At 36.5% G+C, this 20,790-nt stretch overlaps 1 protein-coding gene and 1 long non-coding RNA gene across 2 annotated transcripts; one reads left to right on the forward strand and one right to left on the reverse strand.

Moving 5' to 3' along the window:
- The first annotated feature begins 9,090 nt into the window (after positions 1 to 9,090).
- LOC133865439 (probable nucleoredoxin 3) lies at positions 9,091 to 11,275 on the forward strand. The gene is made up of 3 exons (XM_062301848.1): positions 9,091 to 9,559; positions 9,690 to 10,175; positions 10,631 to 11,275. Exons 1-3 carry the CDS (start codon positions 9,458 to 9,460, stop codon positions 11,213 to 11,215), a joined length of 1,173 nt encoding a protein of 390 aa, XP_062157832.1. The 5' UTR covers positions 9,091 to 9,457; the 3' UTR covers positions 11,216 to 11,275.
- LOC133865440 (uncharacterized) lies at positions 10,182 to 17,665 on the reverse strand. Its single transcript, XR_009899731.1, has 4 exons — positions 17,533 to 17,665; positions 16,809 to 17,384; positions 12,171 to 12,215; positions 10,182 to 11,189 (listed from the first exon to the last, which is right to left on the reverse strand). It is a non-coding gene; the product is annotated as an uncharacterized LOC133865440 (long non-coding RNA).
- Positions 17,666 to 20,790: the final 3,125 nt, after the last annotated feature.

Consider the following 20,790-nt stretch of genomic DNA (forward strand, 5'->3'; position numbering starts at 1 on the left):
GAGAGAGAGAGAGAGAGAGAGAGAGAGAGAGAGAAATAAGGATATTTTCTTGAGAGTTTTAGGAGATCAAATCCCTACAAGGTAAAAAAAAAAAAACTGTAATCCCTACCTTGCACTTCGTATTATTTATTGTCTTTCCCATAGTGGTGTTGTGTGTGCGTTGGTTTTTTTTTTTTTTTTGTGTAACCATGGAAAACAAGAGAAAGGTTAAAGCATTTTAAGAAAACTCCTTCCTTTATAATGGTTGTTGTTTCAAACAAACTAAAGAGGTTTAAAGATGAGCTTTAAACTCAATAAGGAGTAGTTACGGACTGTCCACCGAAGCTTTGCTGAGAAATTAATGGTGGGTGTGTAAAGTTAGAGAATTTATGTTTTTAATGCAAAAATGTTTGAACTTTAGGTGTTAGAAAGTGATATGAGTGATAAAAGGTATGTCTTTTTCAGTCTTATGGCTTGTAGAGGCCTTACCGGAGCTAAAAAAGTGATTTTTTAGAGGTTGAAGCTGATGAACAGTGAAACTAATCGATCATTATTTGCATTGATCGATTGCTACAGTTAGTTTGTGATTGGCTACATTCTGTTTAATAAAATCACTTTTATGTAATGTTGCTACATAGTCAGGGATACCATTTATTTCAGAGTCTTCGTTTCAGAAATGTACCTCTCAAAGTTCAAAGAAGATTCTATGCAGATTCCAAGTCAGAGAAATCGGATCCCAAGCTTCTGTCCGGACGGCCCATACATGCGTCCGGACGCCTATCAGTGTCTACTGTTCAAGCTTGCATTCGTCCGGACGTCTCAGAAACACCTCTGGACGCTCTTCAGAGTTTGAGAAGAATCAAGTGTTCAAAGTGAATCCGTCTGGACGACGTGGCAATACCATCCAGACGCCAGTCAGTGTTCGACAAGTAAACGGATTTCCTTCGCATGCACAAATATGGGAAGACAGTTGTGTCCGTCCGGACGTCAGGTCTACACCGTCCGGACACTATCCTTGATAAGGTAAGACATGGAGAAGAATTGCAACCGTCCGGACATCAGAGCAACACCGTCCGGACGTCAGTCTTTATTATGGAAATTACGTGCAGCAGAAGTGCAACCGTTCAGACGCTAGGGCAACACCGTCAAGACGTGGCCTTATTCAGGAAAGATTTTCAGGGAATTTTGGAAAGCCGGTTGCACAGTTGTCTGTCTGGACAACCTCAGCTTGCGACTGGACACCACCTAGAAAAAACCGAATCAGAGTCGATTTAGGTCTTCTGTATTATTTACAGAATTCGGTATTGAATTCTTTAGAGCTTAGAGAGTATATTTTAGGGAGATATTGTGCTAATCTGCATTCATATTATTTTGTTACACGTTGCACACACACACACAGTTAAATTAGAAGTCATTTATCTTTTCATTTGGTATCAGAGCTTGGTACACTCTATTTAGATTAATTTCTACAGTGTGATATTTTTTACTTCTTTAATATGTCTCAAATTCTTAATTATGTTCCTGCCTTTGATGGCTCGAATTATGGCTATTGGAAAGCTCGTATGCGTTTCTTTTTAAAATCCAATGATGTTTGGCAGATTGTAGAATCTGGTTGTACTAGGCCAAAGGCTACAGCTGTCGAGTCAATTCCTCATAAAAACGCACGACTTGCCAATGATAAAGCCCTCCATGCTCTATGTCAAACGCTTACACCGTCTGAATTCGCAAGAATTTCAAATTATGAATCCGCTCAAGCAGCATGACAAATCTTAGAAACAACATATGAGGGCACAAAACTTGTAAAATCTGCCAAGCTCCAGATGTTGATTTCTAGATTTGAAGAGATTAAGATGCTTGAAGATGAGACATTCTGAGAGTTATACACTAAGATGAGCGACCTGAGAAACTCGATGATGAGTCTTGGGAAGTCCATCTTGGATGTAAAGCTCATCCGAAAAACTTTGCCTGAGTGTTTCAGAATAATGGTAACTAACATTGAAGAAAGCAAGGATGTAGAAGAGATGAAGATTGAAGAGTTGATGGGATCTCTTCAAACTTATGAGATTTCCCTGCCTCCAATTAAGAAGGTGAAGACTATTGCCCTCAAAGCATCTAAGAAGAAGGCCAAAGTCTCATCTGAGGAAGACTCTAATAATGAAGAAGATGCAGTGGCAATGCTAGCAAAGAACTTCGGGAGACTGATGAAGAATGACAAATTCAAGAAGAAGTTCATCGAAAGACTGAAGAAGGCCCCTAGAGAATCTGAGCCTGAAGAAGCTGAGAAGAAGGACCCAAGAGGTCCCAGATGTTTTGAATGCTCAGGCTTTGGGCATATTCAGGCTGACTATGGGAATCTCAAGCAGGGAAAAGGGAAGGCCTATAATGCAACTCTAAGTGATGAGTCAAAAGAAGAAGAAGAAACTCCTGCACAAGATCAATTTGTAGCCTTTGTGGCTCCACTTGAAGACCAGGAGGATTCTCAATCCTACTACTCTGAGCACAGTGATGAAGACGGGGAAGAACTCAAAAAGGCCTATAAAATCCTCTATGTAAAGTTTGAGAAGTTGAGGGAGATTCGTAAGCCGCACATCCATGAGCTGAACAGTCTACAGACAAAGAAAAGTTCCTTGCTGCTCAAGATTCAGGATCTAGAGAAGAAGCTACTAGAGACACAACTACAATTAGAGAGGGTTACTGATGAGAAACTAACCCATATACTATCAATCTAGAAGAGCCTAACCGACAAGACCGGACTCGGGTATGTAGCTCTTCCTCTGATATCCCCTCAACTTCTAGGACTATTTTTATGAAGCCCACAGTCCCTGGGCCTCCAACCACCATCAAGCATAAAAGAAAGGAAGTTATTGGTGGAGATATTCCGGCTACTGCAGAGGCCACTCAAAATCTCCCTACCATTAGACGGCCACCTATATGCCACCACTGTGGTTTAAGTAGTCACATTAGACCCTAGTGCTCCCTTCTCAAAGCTCAGAGATCACTGGTCAAGAAAGAGTTGCCTAGACAAGCTACATTCGGCACTAAACCTCTAGCTCAACATCAAGCACCAGGCCCCACCGCATCACGCTCCTCAACATCAGTGGTACCAACAGCGATGTGTTCCTGCCAATCTAAATGGCAAAATCAAGACTAACAAATCAAGGCACTACATGAAAAAGTTGTAAAAGCTTGAGGATGGTCAATTCTATAAGGAGCTGCCTATGTGGATGCAGAGTATGATACAGTGGATGGATCACTAGATGAAGGCCTATTCACAACTACCACCAGGAAGGCAGACATGGGTCAGAAAGGAGAAAGACATTCACCTCTTGAGGGGGAATGGACTCACCTAGTCAGTGAAGGTACATATGCCTAGGATTTGGTTCCTAATTCTAGAGCATCAAGTTTGATTGCATTGCATTATTCTATCTGACATATCTTTGTTTGCTTTACAATCTAGGAACCATTGTTATTCTTTCCCCATATTTCTCTTGTTGTTCTTGAGAAAATTCTGCAAGTACTATTTGGGGATGACAAAAAAAGCACGTCGAGCGGCTGCTTTTCTGTATTGGTAATTTTGATCATTTCTCCTTGAGGATAGGTTTGATCTTGCCACACATGCTAGGTTTAGTTTTATTTCTTTACCTTTGAATCATGTTTTTGTTGTTTTCCATTAAAAAAACAAAAACAAAAAAATTGGTGAGAAGATGCAGATTTTTATTCTTTCTTTTAAATAGCCTTGCAGATATTGTATGTATTTTTACCTGATATCTCAGTTCATTGTGCATTGATTAACTATGCTTTAGATATAATTGAGAATTTATGCCTGATATCTGCTAAGTTTTCATATGCATCTTAATGCTGGATAGTTACCTTTCTCATACGATGATTTTGTGCACTATCCAAGGCTCCCCTAAGGTATATATTTTTTTTCTCTCTGAATTTTACCTTTTGGAAATTCTAATGAGATTTTTTATGTTAAGATGGTCAAATTGACCAATTCTCTAGTTGAACCTAGAACCTAAAAATTCTAGCATTCTTTCTTGGTTGCAGCACCAAGTGATAAAAAGCATTCAAAAATAAATAAATATGGATAAGTAAAAAGATCCACTACTTATTGTACTATAAATCTGTTCTTGAACTTGTCCCTATAGAAACAGTTAGTGACCAAATCATTGCAAAAATATACGGTCACTAAAGAATTGAGTAAAAGAAAAGTATTGCATCTTAGGGGGAGTGTATCAGATAAGGGTGGCTAGGCCGTAGTAAAATAAGATTTGATTTTTGACTCATCTATCATTTATTTTCTCTCTTGTTTAAAAAATTCAGTTGTTTTACGTCATATCAGTAAACTTCATACCTTATTGAGAAAGCCTTCACATACAAGCGCATTGCAAAAGTTAAGCAAGCTATTTTAAATATTCTGTCTACAGGAAAAAATTTGCTTATTAAATTCTTGTCTCTCAACTATATGTTTGCATCATTCTGACTTGTTATCTGACTGATTTCTTAGATTTAGATACATGCGTGTGCTGATTTACTTGTGAAATGACTAACCTTGTTGTCTTCCTTTCCCTTTTCAGCAAATGTTTTTCTTATGGCTTTTCACAGTTTCCTTTTCGTTCGGACTTTGGAAATGTATTTGGATTTTATTTATACTCTATTTGCCCTTGTCTTGTTGAGACTTTAAGGGGGAGTATTTGTGGTTTTTCTAATACTTTGTTTACCCTTTGTCCTTTTGAGACAAAAAGGGGGACCATTTTTATTTTTGGACCGGGATTGTAAACCAGTCAAGTGATTTTTGTCCCAGAATGGCCAAATGGAGAGTTTGTTAGTTTGTGATTGGATACATTCTGTTTGACAAAATCACTTTTATGTAATGTTGATACATATTCAGGAATATTGTTTATTTCAGAGTCTTCGTTTCAGAATTGTGCTTCTCAAAGTTCAAAGAAGATTCTGTGCAAATTCCATGTCAGAGAAATCGGATCCCAAGCTTCCGTCCGGACGCCCATCAGTGTCTACTGTTCAAGCTTACATCCATCCGGGCGTTTCAGCAACACGTCAGTGCAACCTAATAATCTCCCACACATACAACTCAGCTAGCTTGTCCATTGAATCTATAATTTTGATAGGGAGGAAACAGGCACACTTTGTCAATCTGCCAACAATAACCCATATGGCATCTTGTCCGCTTGGTGCTTTTGGTATACCAACAACAAAATCCATAGCAATTTGGTCCCATTTCCATATAAGCACTTCAAGTGGCTAAAGTTGCTCAGCAAGTCTCTGATGTTCAGCTTTCACAAGCTGGCAAGAATGACACTGTACAACATACTTAGCAATATCCCTTTTCATTCCACACCACCAGAACTTTCTTTTCAGATCTTGATACATCTTGTTGTTGCCTGGGTGAACAGTATACCGTGTCTGATGAGCTTCATCAAGAATATTTCTTCTCAATTCCGCATCATTAGGAATAACTGTCCTCCCACTGGTTGTCTTCAACGTACCTTCTTCTATGAGATAGAACCTCATTGCTTCTCCACGGTGGGCCCTATGCATGAGATCTTGCAGCTCAAGATCATCACCCTGTGCACGTCTGATTCTATCAAGACTAAGTGGTTGTACCACAAGCGCTGCCACAATAGGTGAACCACCAGACAACACCTTTATCAATCTACACAATGGCAAACTGTTGTGACAGCAAGTCCATAAGCTCTTTAGGAGTGATCTCATCATCACGGGACTTTCTACTCCACACATCAGCTACTACATTGGCTTTCGCAGGATGATAGAACATTCCAGCCATCTTCTTTGCCTCATGTTTAAGTCTCTCTAAGTAAAGATATACTTGAGACTCTGGTGATCAGTGTGAATCTCACATTCTTCACCATAGAGGTAATGTCTCCATATCTTTAAAGCATAAACAACTGCTGCCAATTCCAGGTCATGAGCAGGATAGTTCTCCTCATGATCTTTCAGTTGCCTTGAAGCATAGGCCATAACCCAGCCTTGTTGCACAAGAACACATCCCAATCCATTCTTGGACGCATTTGTATACACAACATACCCAACAGACTCCATGGGCAGTGTAAGCACAAGTGCAGTGACTAGTCTGCTCTTCAGCTCTTCGAAGCTTGCTTCGCATCTACACTCCACAAAAATGGAGCATTCTTCCTTGTGAAAGCAGTGAGTGGCCTTGACAATGAAGAGAACCTCTCAATAAACCTTCTGTAGTAACCTACCAAGCCCAGCATTTAGAGTAACTGTTATAAGTCGTCGTGCACATACATCATTCTCAATCACAATGTTGAAAGAATGATAACTCACGTAGTCTGTTCAGTGCATGGCACCACCTTGCACTTACACCAACATATCAACCTGAAGCCTTTCTTGCTTCTCCTAATCAAGATAGATCATTAAGGTTGACATATTATAGTCTAGATGGATTTCCTAGTTTTATTTATCACTATGAAAAATCTTTTATAAATTACAAGGACTTATGACTATGATCTTCTGTGTGATAATCATATTACTCACACCATGGTCAAATACGATGTAACTTTGGGATCTTACATGTATATCATATGAAATATTCAAACATATATGTACATGTAAAGTAATAATATATATTTCTAATGTTCAATAATATACAATTATAGAAAAACAATATCAATGCAATTGGAGTTTTGGACACCAGTCCCAACACTTATCACATTCTTGGTAGGGTTGGCGTTGTCCCGAGGGACTTATATTACAATACCGGTACCCTAGATATTGCAGCATACCATCCTATACTAGCATCCCGATCGAGTCTGATCTCGGGTGACCCACGCTACTAGCAAAGCTGTAATGGTGACCCATCTGTATATGGTGCTCTCGTCACAAATAACTATTGGATCCAAGGCCAAACAATAAAAATAAGTCTCTTTGACCATAGGGCTAACCCATATAATAATAGTAAGCTCATGGCCTTTATCCTGCACGTCCCGGTGTACCATTGTCATACGATGCTATTCTTCACAGTCTTTTATATACATGTATTTAGAAAACTCATATATTTCATCTTTTCGTCCTTCATCAATTTTATTTTTTTTTTTCACAAAAGTAGAGTTCACATCATTCTAAAATATATTTCTTGTGAGTTGCAAGCATGAACATTTGATATAAAAAATAATCATGTCATGAAGAATTGAAATAACAAGTATTCGTGTGAGTTTTACCCACTTTGATCGTGCGATTCCACCGGGTAATCCAGTAGACAATCACCAACCTCCAAATTTGAGAAATGATCTATTCTCAATCTTTGGTCTAGACGAAAATACTCTTAACTCTAAACTAGGGGCAAAATGGTCATTTTGCTAGACCATCAAACATTCGGTCATCATGTCGGTCGTTTGACCTCAATCGTTCAATAACAGTACTAAACATTCGATACTCGTGCAGAACCTCCATTTTCAACAAAGGTCCATGCTTTTCAAGTTTAACACTACCTAATGCTCTTCTAAGGTATTTGACCATGATTCTCACCCACTACACCTTCATGCATAATAAAGCAAGTGCAACATTAAAGAAAGACTAACCATTACTAATCTTATTTTAGGACTTAACACAACCTTACAAGAGTACTAAAACCCAAAACCTAGATCTTCTAGATAGAACTGTCTAAACCACCAAAACAACACTAACAGAAGCTAACCATGCTGGTAACATCAATCAAAAGTAGTTGAAGTCTAGGGTATTGCCTATTGAAGACGATAAGACCAAAGGCCAACTCCTTCTCTCTCAAAACCTCCATTTTTCCTCCCTCTAGGGCTTCTCAGCTTAAAGGGGCAAAAACTCGGCTTAAGGGGCGTAGATTCTCTGGTTGTGATGACTCTTTGTAGATGTTATGGTTGTAATTATGGTTGATAGAATATCTTATGTTTCCGCTGCGTAGTATTCTCTTTTTGAGAAGTAAAAATCATTGAGTCTTATTCTTGGTGGAATGGAATTAGAAGGCGAACCGAAAAGTTAATTACTATTAGAACTGATCTGCTAAGTGTTAGGACATGATCTACCAGAGCATATGATGGAATAATCTATTGGACCAACGATCTTAGGGTTTCAAGTGAGCGTTCTCATGTTAGATCCTATTAGATCGATGTCGAATGTTCGGTGTTTTAGATCGATGTCGAACGTTCGGTGTACTATTCTAATTGAACGTTCAGCTTAGTTATTTGAACGTTCGAGTTTGTTAAGTGGGAGGATTTTGACTTTTTGTCCAAGCCGAGCATTCGATTAGAATAGTACACCGAACGTGACAGAAAGTAAAAATCCTCCCTCTTAACAAACTCTAACATTACCATTAATTTAATTAGGCTCACTTAACCCTAATTAATAGTTGGTGTATTACAGAGACAAACAATGAAGTTAATTATCAGTTAATTAATTTCATTGAGGCGTTACAATTACATTCCATATTCTTCTATTCCCTATAAAAGCTATTAATATTCTTAATAGAATAGTCATCTGTACCAAAAGTAGCCTTAGTGTTACGGGCCAAAATAATCTAAAATTATAATTTTTAAAATTTTTGACAAAACCTGGACAAAATATCCCCTGGGTGGTCGACTAGGGCTTAGGGGGCTCTAAAATCATTTTTCCAACATTATTTTATAAACATATTCATGCTAGCACCTTGCCTAATTAACATAAAAATGCATATGACAAGCTTTTTATGAAAACTATGAACTTACACAATCAATTATGCACTAAATGCCACATGAAAATGTTTTCATTCCAACATCATTAGAAAACAATTTTTTTTTTAGTGAAATTAGAAAATAATTTGATCATACTAACATCATTTGATTTATTTCATTAGGTTGGTCTAATTAAGATTGGGATGTTGCGCTATGATTTTGGCACCATCAGTGGTTATTGTTTTATTTTGGTTTAATTTACTATATAGTCCTTGATTTAGGAAATCTGTTGTTCGAGAATTTTAACGACAAAGATGGTATTTTTCTTTTCTTCTTAATAAAAAAACTCTCTAATTTCATTTTTTTTCTACAATAATTTCATTCTTTTGCAGAGCGAGTTTGTGCCGCTAATTCATGCTGGGAACAAAACGATCGAGGATGTTTCAGTGAGAATGAGACATCCGACAACCACATGGTCACTTGTAAGCCCATTGGACTTGGCACCCTCGAGACAGATCGAATATGCTTTCATTTGTTCCATCTTATCCTGACCACTCATGATATAGTTGCTTCATAGGCTGAATTTGCAACTCAAAAAGACAGTTAGACAACCTGTCTGAATTACGTACAGAACAAAGGCATAGAATAAAAATAAAAGATGCACACCCTTTTGCGAGAATATATCACTAGATTCTTATTTCCATGATTATTAATATTCGATTTCTGTTCAATTAGTGTTCATCAGAAAACTTCTTGAAGAAAAAAAGAAGAAGCAGTTTTTGCTTGTAGTTCTGATGTCAGGGCCTGATTATCAAGCCAAATGTATCAACAGCAGTGATATTGTGACAATCTTAGCAGCAGAAGGGGTTCAGTTCCTTTTATCTGGTGAGGGAAAGGTAATCCTTGTGCTTTTTTTCTTTTTTCTTTTTTTTTTTTCATTTTTCTACTAGAAATTTCAATTCACACGATCTCAATTAGCAGAAGATCATACAATTCCTTAAATATATATATTTGGTGTCGAAATAGGTACCCTTATCAGCTTGTGATGGGAAGACAACTTGCCTCTTTTTCTCCGCAAACTGGTGCAGAGCCTGCAAAAATTCTATCCCCAAACTGGTAGAGATTTACGAGACGCTAAGAAGAAGAAGTGAAAAGATAGAGTTTCTGTTTATTTCGTTTGATCACAACGAAAAGGAATTCAAGGAACACTTTAAGCACATGCCATGGCTTGCAGTTCCATTTGATGTAAACTTGAATAGACGATTGAGCAATCGGTACCATGTTAAACATATGCCATCACTGATTCCATTGAGTTCATCAGATGATCAGATATCAATAGAAGAGGACTTGATTAGGTTGATTGAGGACTACGGCCCCGAAGCATTTCCCTTCACTAAGAGCAGAAGAGAGGAATTGAAAGCTTCTGATGCTGGGATGCTTGAAGGAGGAAAATTAGAAGATCTTTTGGCACACCAAGGACGAGATTATGTCATATCTAAGGATGGTAGAAAGGTGATCTAATTCTCTGTCTCATAATATTTCCTATTTTAACTGACCTTATTCAACTATAAACAGGCTCTTATTGTACATGGTTACAACACACAAAAATACAGTATTCAGTTCAAGTTTCTATTCTCTAGTTATTTTAACATTGCATATATGAGAACCACTTGTCTGTGGCCTTGTCTACTATATTAGAAAAGCGTCGCCCCACGAGCTTTCTCAAAGTTTTGAGGCTTTTCGACCTTGTTTTGGTATAAGCGTATATTAAAGTGTCACAAATTACTAAGATTTTCTTCACCTGATCACTTTATACCATTACCAACAAGTTCTACAAGCTCCGCTTTACACCGTGACAGTTGCCGAAAGACGACCGATAGCTGCTGCCGGCCACTCTGTATTTGCTACTTGCTTTTAGCATTCTCTTTGGTGTAAAGTTGACATGTTTTGAGCTTGACTCCTTGCAGGCGTTAGTATCAGAACTTGTTGGAAAGACCATAGGCCTCTACTTCGGAGCACATTGGTGCCCACCTTGTCAAACCTTCACTGCACAACTTTTAGAAGCTTACAACGATCATCTCATGAGTTCTAAAGAGCAAGACTTCGAAATTATTTTCGTCTCAACAGATCGGGACCTCAATGAATTCAATCTCAGCCTGGAAAGCATGCCATGGCTGGCCATACCATATCTGGACAAAACACGAAACGACCTGTGCAGGATCTTCAACATCAAAGGGATTCCAGCTCTAGTCCTCGTCGGAGCAGATGGGAAGACCATCGGCACAAATGGGAGGGCCATCATCAGCTCGTATGGCGCCAAGGCTTTCCCGTTTACAAAATCGAAGGTTGGAGAGGTGGAAGCAGCGTTGAGAAAGGAAGGAGATGCATTGCCCCGACAAGTGAAGGATATAAAGCATGAACACTTGCTCAAGCTGGACATGGCCAAAGCATACCTATGTGACTCTTGCCAAATTAGAGGGAAATTTTGGGCCTTCTCTTGTGATGTATGTGACTATGACCTGCATCCTGCATGTATAGAAGAAGCATCATAAAAATCGGTGATTATTGGAGTTAAAAATATATATATATAGATTGACTATATATTAATTTTGTTACCATCTTGTAATCATCCCCAATGAAACTAATTACTCCGTTACAACATTTACACACACACACACACACACACACACACACACACACACACACATATATATATATATATATATATATATATAAACCAAATGAATGTTTTAGGCAAATTGAGACCAAAAAAAAAAAAAAAAAAAAAAAAAAATTCTCTCTTTTTTGCAGTTCAAGCTTCTCACTAACATGAAATCTCACTATAGAAAGTGCTATAGTGAATTTTGATTGAGAACTTTATATTACTTTGCTTATTTAATTGGCACAGTCAATCAGCCATTGTAAAAAAAAAAAAATATATATATATATATATATATATATATATATATATATATATATATATATATATATATATATATATATTAATGACTAATTAATTGTAGTGTCACAACAACAAAATGAGTACTCATTTCGATTACATGATCTCTTAACTTTCATTAACCAAATCTAAGAGACCACACTTTTAGTCCACCAATATTCCACATTGCAAAGGTGGCAGTTTCAATTTTTTAATTAATTTTTTTTTTTAATTAGGGCTAATCCTACGATAGATTAACATTGTTTTGTCAGTATATTGGGATAATAATACGACAAAAGTGTGGCTTTTAGTATTAATGCCAACGATTGATGAGTAGCTTGGTTGATAATAGTTTAAATGTGCATGTTTCTTAATTTAAAGTAAGTATTTAGTTGTTTTGCACAAATTCTTGCATTTATTCTTAGTTCTGAATTATTGTTCAATCATTAAATTTGAGCTTGTATAGTTGTATTAATGCAAGAAATCATGTCTTAATTAGTAGAATTTTTTACCCAAAAAAAAAAAAAAAGAAGAAAAAAGAGAGTAAAGGCCCAAAGAAGAAAAGACACCTTGACTGTAGACCTACTGCTCACATCTCTGGCACATGGAAAAGACTGCAGAAAAAATAACGAAAATGAAGTTGTGCAAAATGTAAAGAAAAAAAGCCACAGGCCCGCAGCTGGGAGGCCGTTACTGAGCGTGAAACCAAAAAAATAAATAAATCAATAGTTTTGTCTCACCTCATTTACCAACTGCAGCAGATTGATATTTTAGAAGTAAGGTTGGAGGTCTCCAAATAAACAAAACAAAACAAAAAACGACAAATAAACTTCATAGCATCTCACAATTTCCGGTATAATGGCACAAGCTTTAATAAAATCCTTCTGTCATTCTTGTAATATTAAGATAAGAGTTATAAGCACTCAAGAGACAAGAGTTACAAAATGATAAATTAAATCTATTGTTGATAATGTAAAAGTAGAAGAGACTTGTAACGTTCAACCTCTTTCTCTATAAATAAATTCTTATATATAATCAAATATTAAGGAAATATGTAGCCAAGAAAAAGGCTTTAACATGTGGACGTAAGCCGTAAACCGAACCACCTTAATTTTATGTATCTCTATTTCTTATTCTCAACTATTCCCTAGATTATGTTTTCTTACAAGGTATCAGTGCCTTATGTTCTTACATGTAAAACAATAAATATTAGCAAAGGAGCTCGTCGGGGGTGCAAGCGGATCCCACTCCGATACTTAAGTCAGTATTTGAGAAGAATTTAGATCAAGTCTTTATAATCAATAATTCGTTTGAAGAATACCTGGTGGTATGTACCTATTTAATATTTATAGGTGGGATTTCAATTGTTTAATCTGGATAAGGTGAGAACTGATTTCTTAATTCCAAGATTTCTTTCTGATCTACTTGGGATCCGAGCAATCCGAGTATCTCGAAATTTGATGCTCCCAAGATAATTCTAGCTATTTGTGAAATTCTTGATGGGACTTAGCCTTTGATTCTTGATGAGCCTTAACCTTAATCTTCTAATATACCTGGTTTTTCAAGATTAATATAAGTAAATGGGCTTGTAGGAATTAAATAAGTTCATTTACTGACTATTGAGAATATTTCCCGACATCAACAATGTAGCTAAACTCCTCATATTAGCTAAATTTATGAGGAGTCTTTCTTCTCTAACAGAATAGCTAAAAACTAGGTAAAATGCAGTTTTTGCTACAATAAATAGCAACCTCTTGCTATTGGATGAAGAGAATAATGATTCTCAACGGCAACTTTATGGTTGTTTATTATTTTTCTTTCCTCCTCCTTCACCCAAGACAATTATTCTTGAGGAATGTTAAAAAATTACATCTATGCCATTCCAGGAGAACACCAGGAGAACACAAGGAGATCTTCTAGCATTTCTTATTATTCTTTCCCTTCTTCACCGTAACTGACGCAGTGTAGTTGCTGCAATTAATGAAGAAAACATGCAAGAGAAAGGCAAGAACAAGGGAAAATAGGAGTCACACCCAAAGAATGGCTTCTCACCAACAAACAGAGTAGTCACAACTCCTAAGGTTTACTTTAAAAGACTTCTCATTGATTGATTTAATCATAGGTGAAAAATAGATGACTTCTAATTTGATGTGTGTGTGCGCGCACAATGTGTAACAAAATATTGTAAAATACTCGATCTACCTTTCTCCTTACTACATTCTCATTTACTGTTGCGTATATTAGTGATAATTGATACCAAAAAAAAAAAAAAAAATCAATTCTTTACACAACACAAACCTGCAATCCTTGAAGTTTGACATCCTCACATAGACCCTATTCTACAAAGATTCATTCTATTGTAAGTGGTTTATTTTATTATTGATAGTTCATAATCACATCAATTGTACAGTGGTACATTGTGTAGTTTACGTGGAAAATTCCTTCGTAGCCAAAAGTCAAGCAGCCAAGGTAAATATTCAACTCACTGAGTAATGATACTATGTTTTGTGAAGTTTTATGATGTATAAAATGTTATGTTATTCCAAAACCCAAGCTAATGATAATTTAGGATGATATATGCATGTAGACTTTTTCCTATCACCTTTGACTTCATCCTTGTTATCCTTAGCAATTGGACTTTTGGGTGCTGCCATAATAGACTCTAAACAGAAATGCAGTGTTTCATACATTTAGTAATACCTTTTTATATTGACCTATATGACTTTTCCAATGTATGCATCTTCTATTGTAAATCTCACTACAAAAAATGATGACGGTAAAATCATTCATTGGAGGAGGAGAAAGTGGGAGAGGACGAATCGAAGTAGAAGGCTGTGAAGGAAATGGATGGAAAGGAAAGGAGATAGAGATGTGGGGTTGTAATACTACTGTTGAAAAAATAATCAGCTACAAAGACACATGGGCCTAAGGTAGTATCGGAGGCCGAGCCCATCGGGTCGGCCCGGCCAGATCAGACTTAAGTATAAGACTATTCGTTATCTCCAAAAAGACGGATATTTCAAATATATCAAGATAAGACTTTTATCCCATCAAATACGGGATAAGGTACCTAAAAGTATAACATTAGACGAAGAGGTAATGTCCTACTCAGCTTGGACTCTACTACTCAATTTGAACTCTATGAAGATAAGATTAAAGACTGTGTGATCTGGGACTCAGACTCCTAATCAGATTATGCTCCAAGTATTCTAGCAGTTTTATAATTGTGAACTGTGAGCCTATAAATAAGACTGCTACGTCATGTATTTTTTTGACAGGCAGATTCTCTAAGCTCTGAGATTATTGATACTCTCCAGAAAATAAATAGTTTGAACTGACTTAGGCATCAGAGTGGGGGTATGGTTGGCACCCCACGAGCCGACAAGCCGTTTATTATTTTGCAGATTACGAGGAAAGCGAATATCAAGGAAGGCAACGAATCACAAGACAACACGTCACCGTATACCGGAAACTGTACCAACAACTACTACTACTACTTTTCAACCAAAATTAGCGCTAACCTCATCTCGACCACTCTACTCAATCTATTTCTATCAATAATTTTCTAATCTTAATTTATGCAAATTTTCTCTTATCAGAAATTTAATGGAAAGTCATAATTTATATGGGTTGGAGAACTGCATATCATGCTTGATCTGTTAGAGTTTTCAGACATAAAAAATCTTTCAGCTTCTCTTTTGATTTATTCGTCAAAAATTTTATTCAAATATATATATATATATATATATATATATATATATATATATATATATATATATATATATATATATATATATATATATATATATATAACCCTTTTTGTTTAAGCCGGAGGGTTTTTTTTAAAATGGTTACCAACATAATATGACAGCTTCTAGTGCAAAGTCTAGTTTTTCCACGAGGGTTATCTTTTAATAATTTCGTGGCTTTTGGCAAAGCTGTGTCTAGTCTCGTAAGTGCCAATGATATTATTTAGGGTAAGTAAAAATATGATGTTGTTCTTTCAACGTATTAAACCAAAGCACTCATTTTTAAATGGTATATGACAGCCAAATATTTGTTGGAAACATAAATAGAAAATTGTATATGTAGACATCCTTGTTTTGCCCTTTCAATAAGCGAAATTGCAAGCTTTAGCCAATTATTAAAAAATGAGGCCTTTTATAATAGACAAAATATACCCTCTTGTGCTTATGGAAACATTAATATAAGGAATAAGTACACATATCATCCTCGATCAAATTAACAGCTGATTTGCAATGTCCCCCAAGCTGCTAAAAAATAAAAAAGAAGAAGAGAAGAAAAAAGAATGTTGTAACAAAGGGTGCCTAAACCACTCCCATGGCCATATGGGTGGCCGAAACCACCCTCTTGTTACAATATTATTTTTTCTCTTTTTTATTTTCTAGTTTTTAGTTTTTAGTCTTTTTTTTTTTTTTTTTTTTAAAAAAATGAATTTTTTTTATTAACCTTTTTTTTTTTTTTTTTTTTGGTCTTTGGGGGTACTGTAACGCCCCAAGCCCAAGAGGGCCCATTTATTAACCTTAAAGCCTCATAGGTGAAAGATTACTTATTAGAATGTCCAGATCACTTGCAAACCACTACAATGCATGTCATGAGAGAGAGAAGAAATAACAATAATTTGGGGAAGCATAAGGTCTTAGTATAACAAGTGCATTACAACATAACTTAATAAGTCAAGAGGTCTTATGTTAAAAAGCTCATGAAGTTTCCATTTTTAAAAAAGCGATATTTTCTACAAAAGAGAAACGTATCTTGTAACATAGACTTATATAATTTTCAGGTCATAACGCTACCATCTTACATAATCACATATTTTGGCTACTAAATGACTTTACACGTTTTCATTAAAGCGTGGTGATGTTCACATATTTATATACTTGGCTGTTTATAAAACCCATGTTCATTTGAGGTAAAGTAAAAATTATACATGTTTTTATGAAATTGCTTGACGTGTTTTAATGGGTATAAGAAGATCGAATTAACACGATATATTTGGTAATCTAGTAAAGCAAGATAGTCACATTTCATGGCTTAGAAAAAAAAAATCAGCACTTAAGCAAGCATTCACATATTCGTTTAAACATAACATGACATGCTTTTCAATATTTAAGCAAGGTATCACTTATAGGCTCAAGTATAGCATAAATAATAACTTTGAAAGAGAGAGAGGAAGAATTACTTACAAAGGTGTGATAGAGAACACTAGAAAACTTAATGAGCATCTTCTTTAGCCGAAGAATGTGATGTTTTATGAGCTAGTGAGGAATAATAGGTGGTTTTGAGCCTTAGAAGTTGAAGGGCTTGAAAGGGTTGAATGAGAGTTTGAGAGAAGTGAATAGAAGATGGAAGAAATGAGGGAGAATATGATGGAGAGGCTTGGCCGTACGTGTGTTCTAGTGTGATGGAGCGTAAGAAGGAAAAAAAATTTTCTTGAAATCCCATAAAGCACTCTTGTCCCCCACAAAATAGAAACTCATCTCCCATTTACTAGTCTTTGCCATGCAAAGTTGCTTTTTATCAATGTATGTGGTCTTTTATATACAAAGGTTGATGATTCTGTTAGGTCTTAGAAATTCGCCTCATTCTATGGTAAAAACTTGGGCTGTAATACTTTTCAACACCTAAGTCTTTAAGTGTAAAAAGTTAAGTCTTTGTGTGTAGTTTGCAATTCTGACCCTTGCCCATCACGAGGTCATGCTTAAGAATGTCATATTACAGATTGAAGATCAACCAGAATGTTCTCTCACCATTGGCGTCACCTAAACATGCATGTTGACGGTTTTGTTGGGATCATGTATATCAAATATGCATAGCAGAATTATAATCCCAAGAATTGAAACAATATAAAAATCATGAAAAGATCATGCAATACAAGAATTAAAATACAATAACAAGTTTCAGGCTTACTTGTAGGGTATTGACTGCCTTGATGTTCTTGAGCATATTTGATTTTCTTCTTCTCTTTTGTCTTTAGGATTGTTGAGACTTATGATGTCTTCTCTTCAAAGTCTGAATATGACCAAAGAGTGTGGCTCTTGATGAGAGATTAAAATTATTCTCTAGAGTGACTCGAGCATGAGAGTCTTCAAAACTGAAGTTGTGTCAAGAGCTCTCATAGGCTTTTTTATTTGGGGGGTAATTACATTTTCCCCTCGTGAACTACCAAAAAATGTGCGATGTCCCCATGAACAACTAATTCGACCATAAAAGAGCATCCAACTACTACAGTTACATGTTTTGCCCCTTTCTATTAGCCTAACTTGTGAAAATACTTAAATACCTTCACTCAATTTCAAAAATGACCTAAATGCCCTCAACTTAAAAAAAAAAAAAAAAAAAAAAAAAAAAAAAACGAAGGAAAAGGGTACTGCCGGAGGGGGTGGCCTGCGAGCCGCCCCCAAAGGTGAGTCCGGCCACCCCGCAACCTGGGGGGCCGCCCGGCCACCCTAGGTTTTTTTAGGGTGGCCTGCGAGCCACGCCTAGAGGTGGATCACCCACCTCTGAGGTGGCTCGCACTCCCACCCCTCCACCTAAGGGGGTGGTTGCCACTCCCTCCGGTAGCCACCCCCTTTTTTTAAAATATATATATATATATATATATATATATATATATATATATATATATATATATATATATATATTAGTTTTAATATTTTTTATTAATTAATTTAAACCAAATTAATAAACTAATTTTTTTATTATTGTTTTTATCAATTGAGGGCATTTTTGTCTTTTAATCAAATTTAACGTCCAAAATCGGCATATTCTGTCCATGTTAACGGGTCTGACTAACGGAATGGGGCAAAATGTGTAAAGTTGGTAGTTGGATGCTCTTTTTTGGTCGAGTTGGTAGTTTATGATGGCATCGCGCATTTTTTGGTAATTCATATGGGAAAAGGTAATTACTCCTTTCTATTTAAAGAGTTGTAGTTACATGAAGGAGTAAGAATCCTAATTAATCCCACTCCTATAGGGGGACGGCCAAAAGGTATGCATGCTAATGACGCATGGGCTAAGGCTTGACCCTTGTATATGCGCCCTATAGACTCCCAGAGGCTTAGGTTTTATCTTAAGCCCAATCCTCTTTTTATCCTCTTGGACTATGTCTCACACATGCCCAAATCACCGTCTCACAATGATCTATGTTTTCAATAAAATATAGCCTAACAAAAAAAATAGAAGTCTATCACCATGATCAAATTATATCAGTTTGAAGAGCGACCCAAAGGAAAAATATTTATAACTCTAGTATACTTGTGACACTTGTCATCTCATGAGTTGTCACATGTTACAATTAATTTCACTAAATAATTTGTAATACCTCAATCCTAACCCTAATTAAGAGATTGAGTAGTTTGGACCCTAGGATTAATGGAATCAAGTTTGAAAGGTTCAGGAGAGTTTTTTGGCCCACAAGGACCTTCAAGTCAGTTTCTGACCTGGAGGATCAATCCTCTCTGCAAAGGATCAATCCTAAGTCCTAGAGGATCAATCTTCAAAGCCCAGAAACCCTAAGGATCAATCCTCCCTTTAACATGATCAATCTTTTCGTGTCAGAACATGACTTTAGGGTTTTCTGAAGCCCTGCTACAGCTGTCGAGCCTATTTAAACATCCTTAACTTTCTCTCAACCTATTTGCACGACTTTCAAGGTTTTCAGAGGTTGCCAGAGTGCCATGGTGGAGAAAGAAGCATTGTTTCATCATTTTGAGGGTGTGATTAGGTGTGTATAAGCCCCTCTAGGTGAGTATGATAGTTGGATTGTTGTGTTCTTTAGTGTAGAATATGTTTCGTCCATAGGTTAATATTGTAAGTGGTGTCTCTTGCATGTTTGATTGGTGTTCGTGTGTTGTTCTTAGTGTTCGGATAGAATAGAGACCATAGCTAGCATATTTAGGTTGTTGTGTTAATTTTAGACTGTAGAGAATTTGGTTAGATTGAACTCTAAATTGTTCCAAAGATCTTAGGACTTTTTATAGGGTTTGTTCAAGTTGTTTTGTAGTTTAGGAGCATTCTGGACTTGTCAGTAATTGTTTCTGCCAGTCCAGGATCGATCCTCTTCAGACCAAGATCGATCCCAAGTTATCAAGATTGATCCACCCTCAGCAGGATCTATCCCAACTCCTGCAGGACCGATCTTACCCCCTTTCCAGAACCCTGTTTTGTCCGTCTTTAGGTCTTAGTTCAATGTCTTTGGTATTGGAGAGTTGTCTAACATTAGGGTTTTTGTAAAGAACAATTTTGGTGAGTTCAAGGATTGAATTAAGGACTGTTTCCATGACTTAGATGAGTATATTTCACACGGATACTATTATGTGATTGGCATTGTTTTAGCATATTACTTTGATATGGATGAGAAAACATGCATGACTTTTATTACACAAACTCTATTTTATGAACATGTGAACTCTCCTATTTGTGCATATGATGTAACTATGATTATGAGATGAACTAAAGTTCCTGTAAGTATTTTTTGTCATGTACGCATGTAAAACATAGTGAAGATAAGTGCATTTAGTAGACATAGCCTTGTGTCATGTACTACCATTAAAGGGGCAAGGCCCTATGGTCAAGTTTATTTTATGTTTTCCCATTAGATCCAAGAGGCCAGCTGAGTGACAGCACAACCATGTACGCATGGTGGTCACAACCATACGATATTGTTAGCAACGCAGAAGACCTGGGGTCGGACCTGGTCAAGCTGTTGTATGATGGTTGCTAGTTGTGAACATAGGGGTACTAGTGTTGTGCCTCTTTCAAGAACGTGTAAACCCTAACGGAAAAAGGGCTAGAGCCCGAATAGACCATATGGAGTTGAGCTATGAAGATATGATCAAAATTATCATGTATTCATATATTTATATTGCATTGCATATTAGACGATGTTATACTTTAATGTGGAAAGACATTTTTGAAATTATGAATTCACAAATTGTATAACTATCTTTCATGTAATTTTACCTCACTAAGTGGTGACTTACACTTGATCTTTCTTTCTACCTGTGGAACAAATTTGTGTTTCGAAGTTAGTCAACAATTAGTGATGGATCCTTTGAGACGATATGTACTTATGGAGGACATAGTCAAGATCATCTTTTAGGAGTTAGACTCAGAGTGGTTGCAGAGCATGTTGGATAGCGATGAGGATGCGCATATGGATATGAT

The sequence above is a fragment of the Alnus glutinosa genome, chromosome 4 (genome assembly GCF_958979055.1).
Source record: "Alnus glutinosa chromosome 4, dhAlnGlut1.1, whole genome shotgun sequence".
Taxonomy (NCBI): domain Eukaryota; kingdom Viridiplantae; phylum Streptophyta; class Magnoliopsida; order Fagales; family Betulaceae; genus Alnus; species Alnus glutinosa.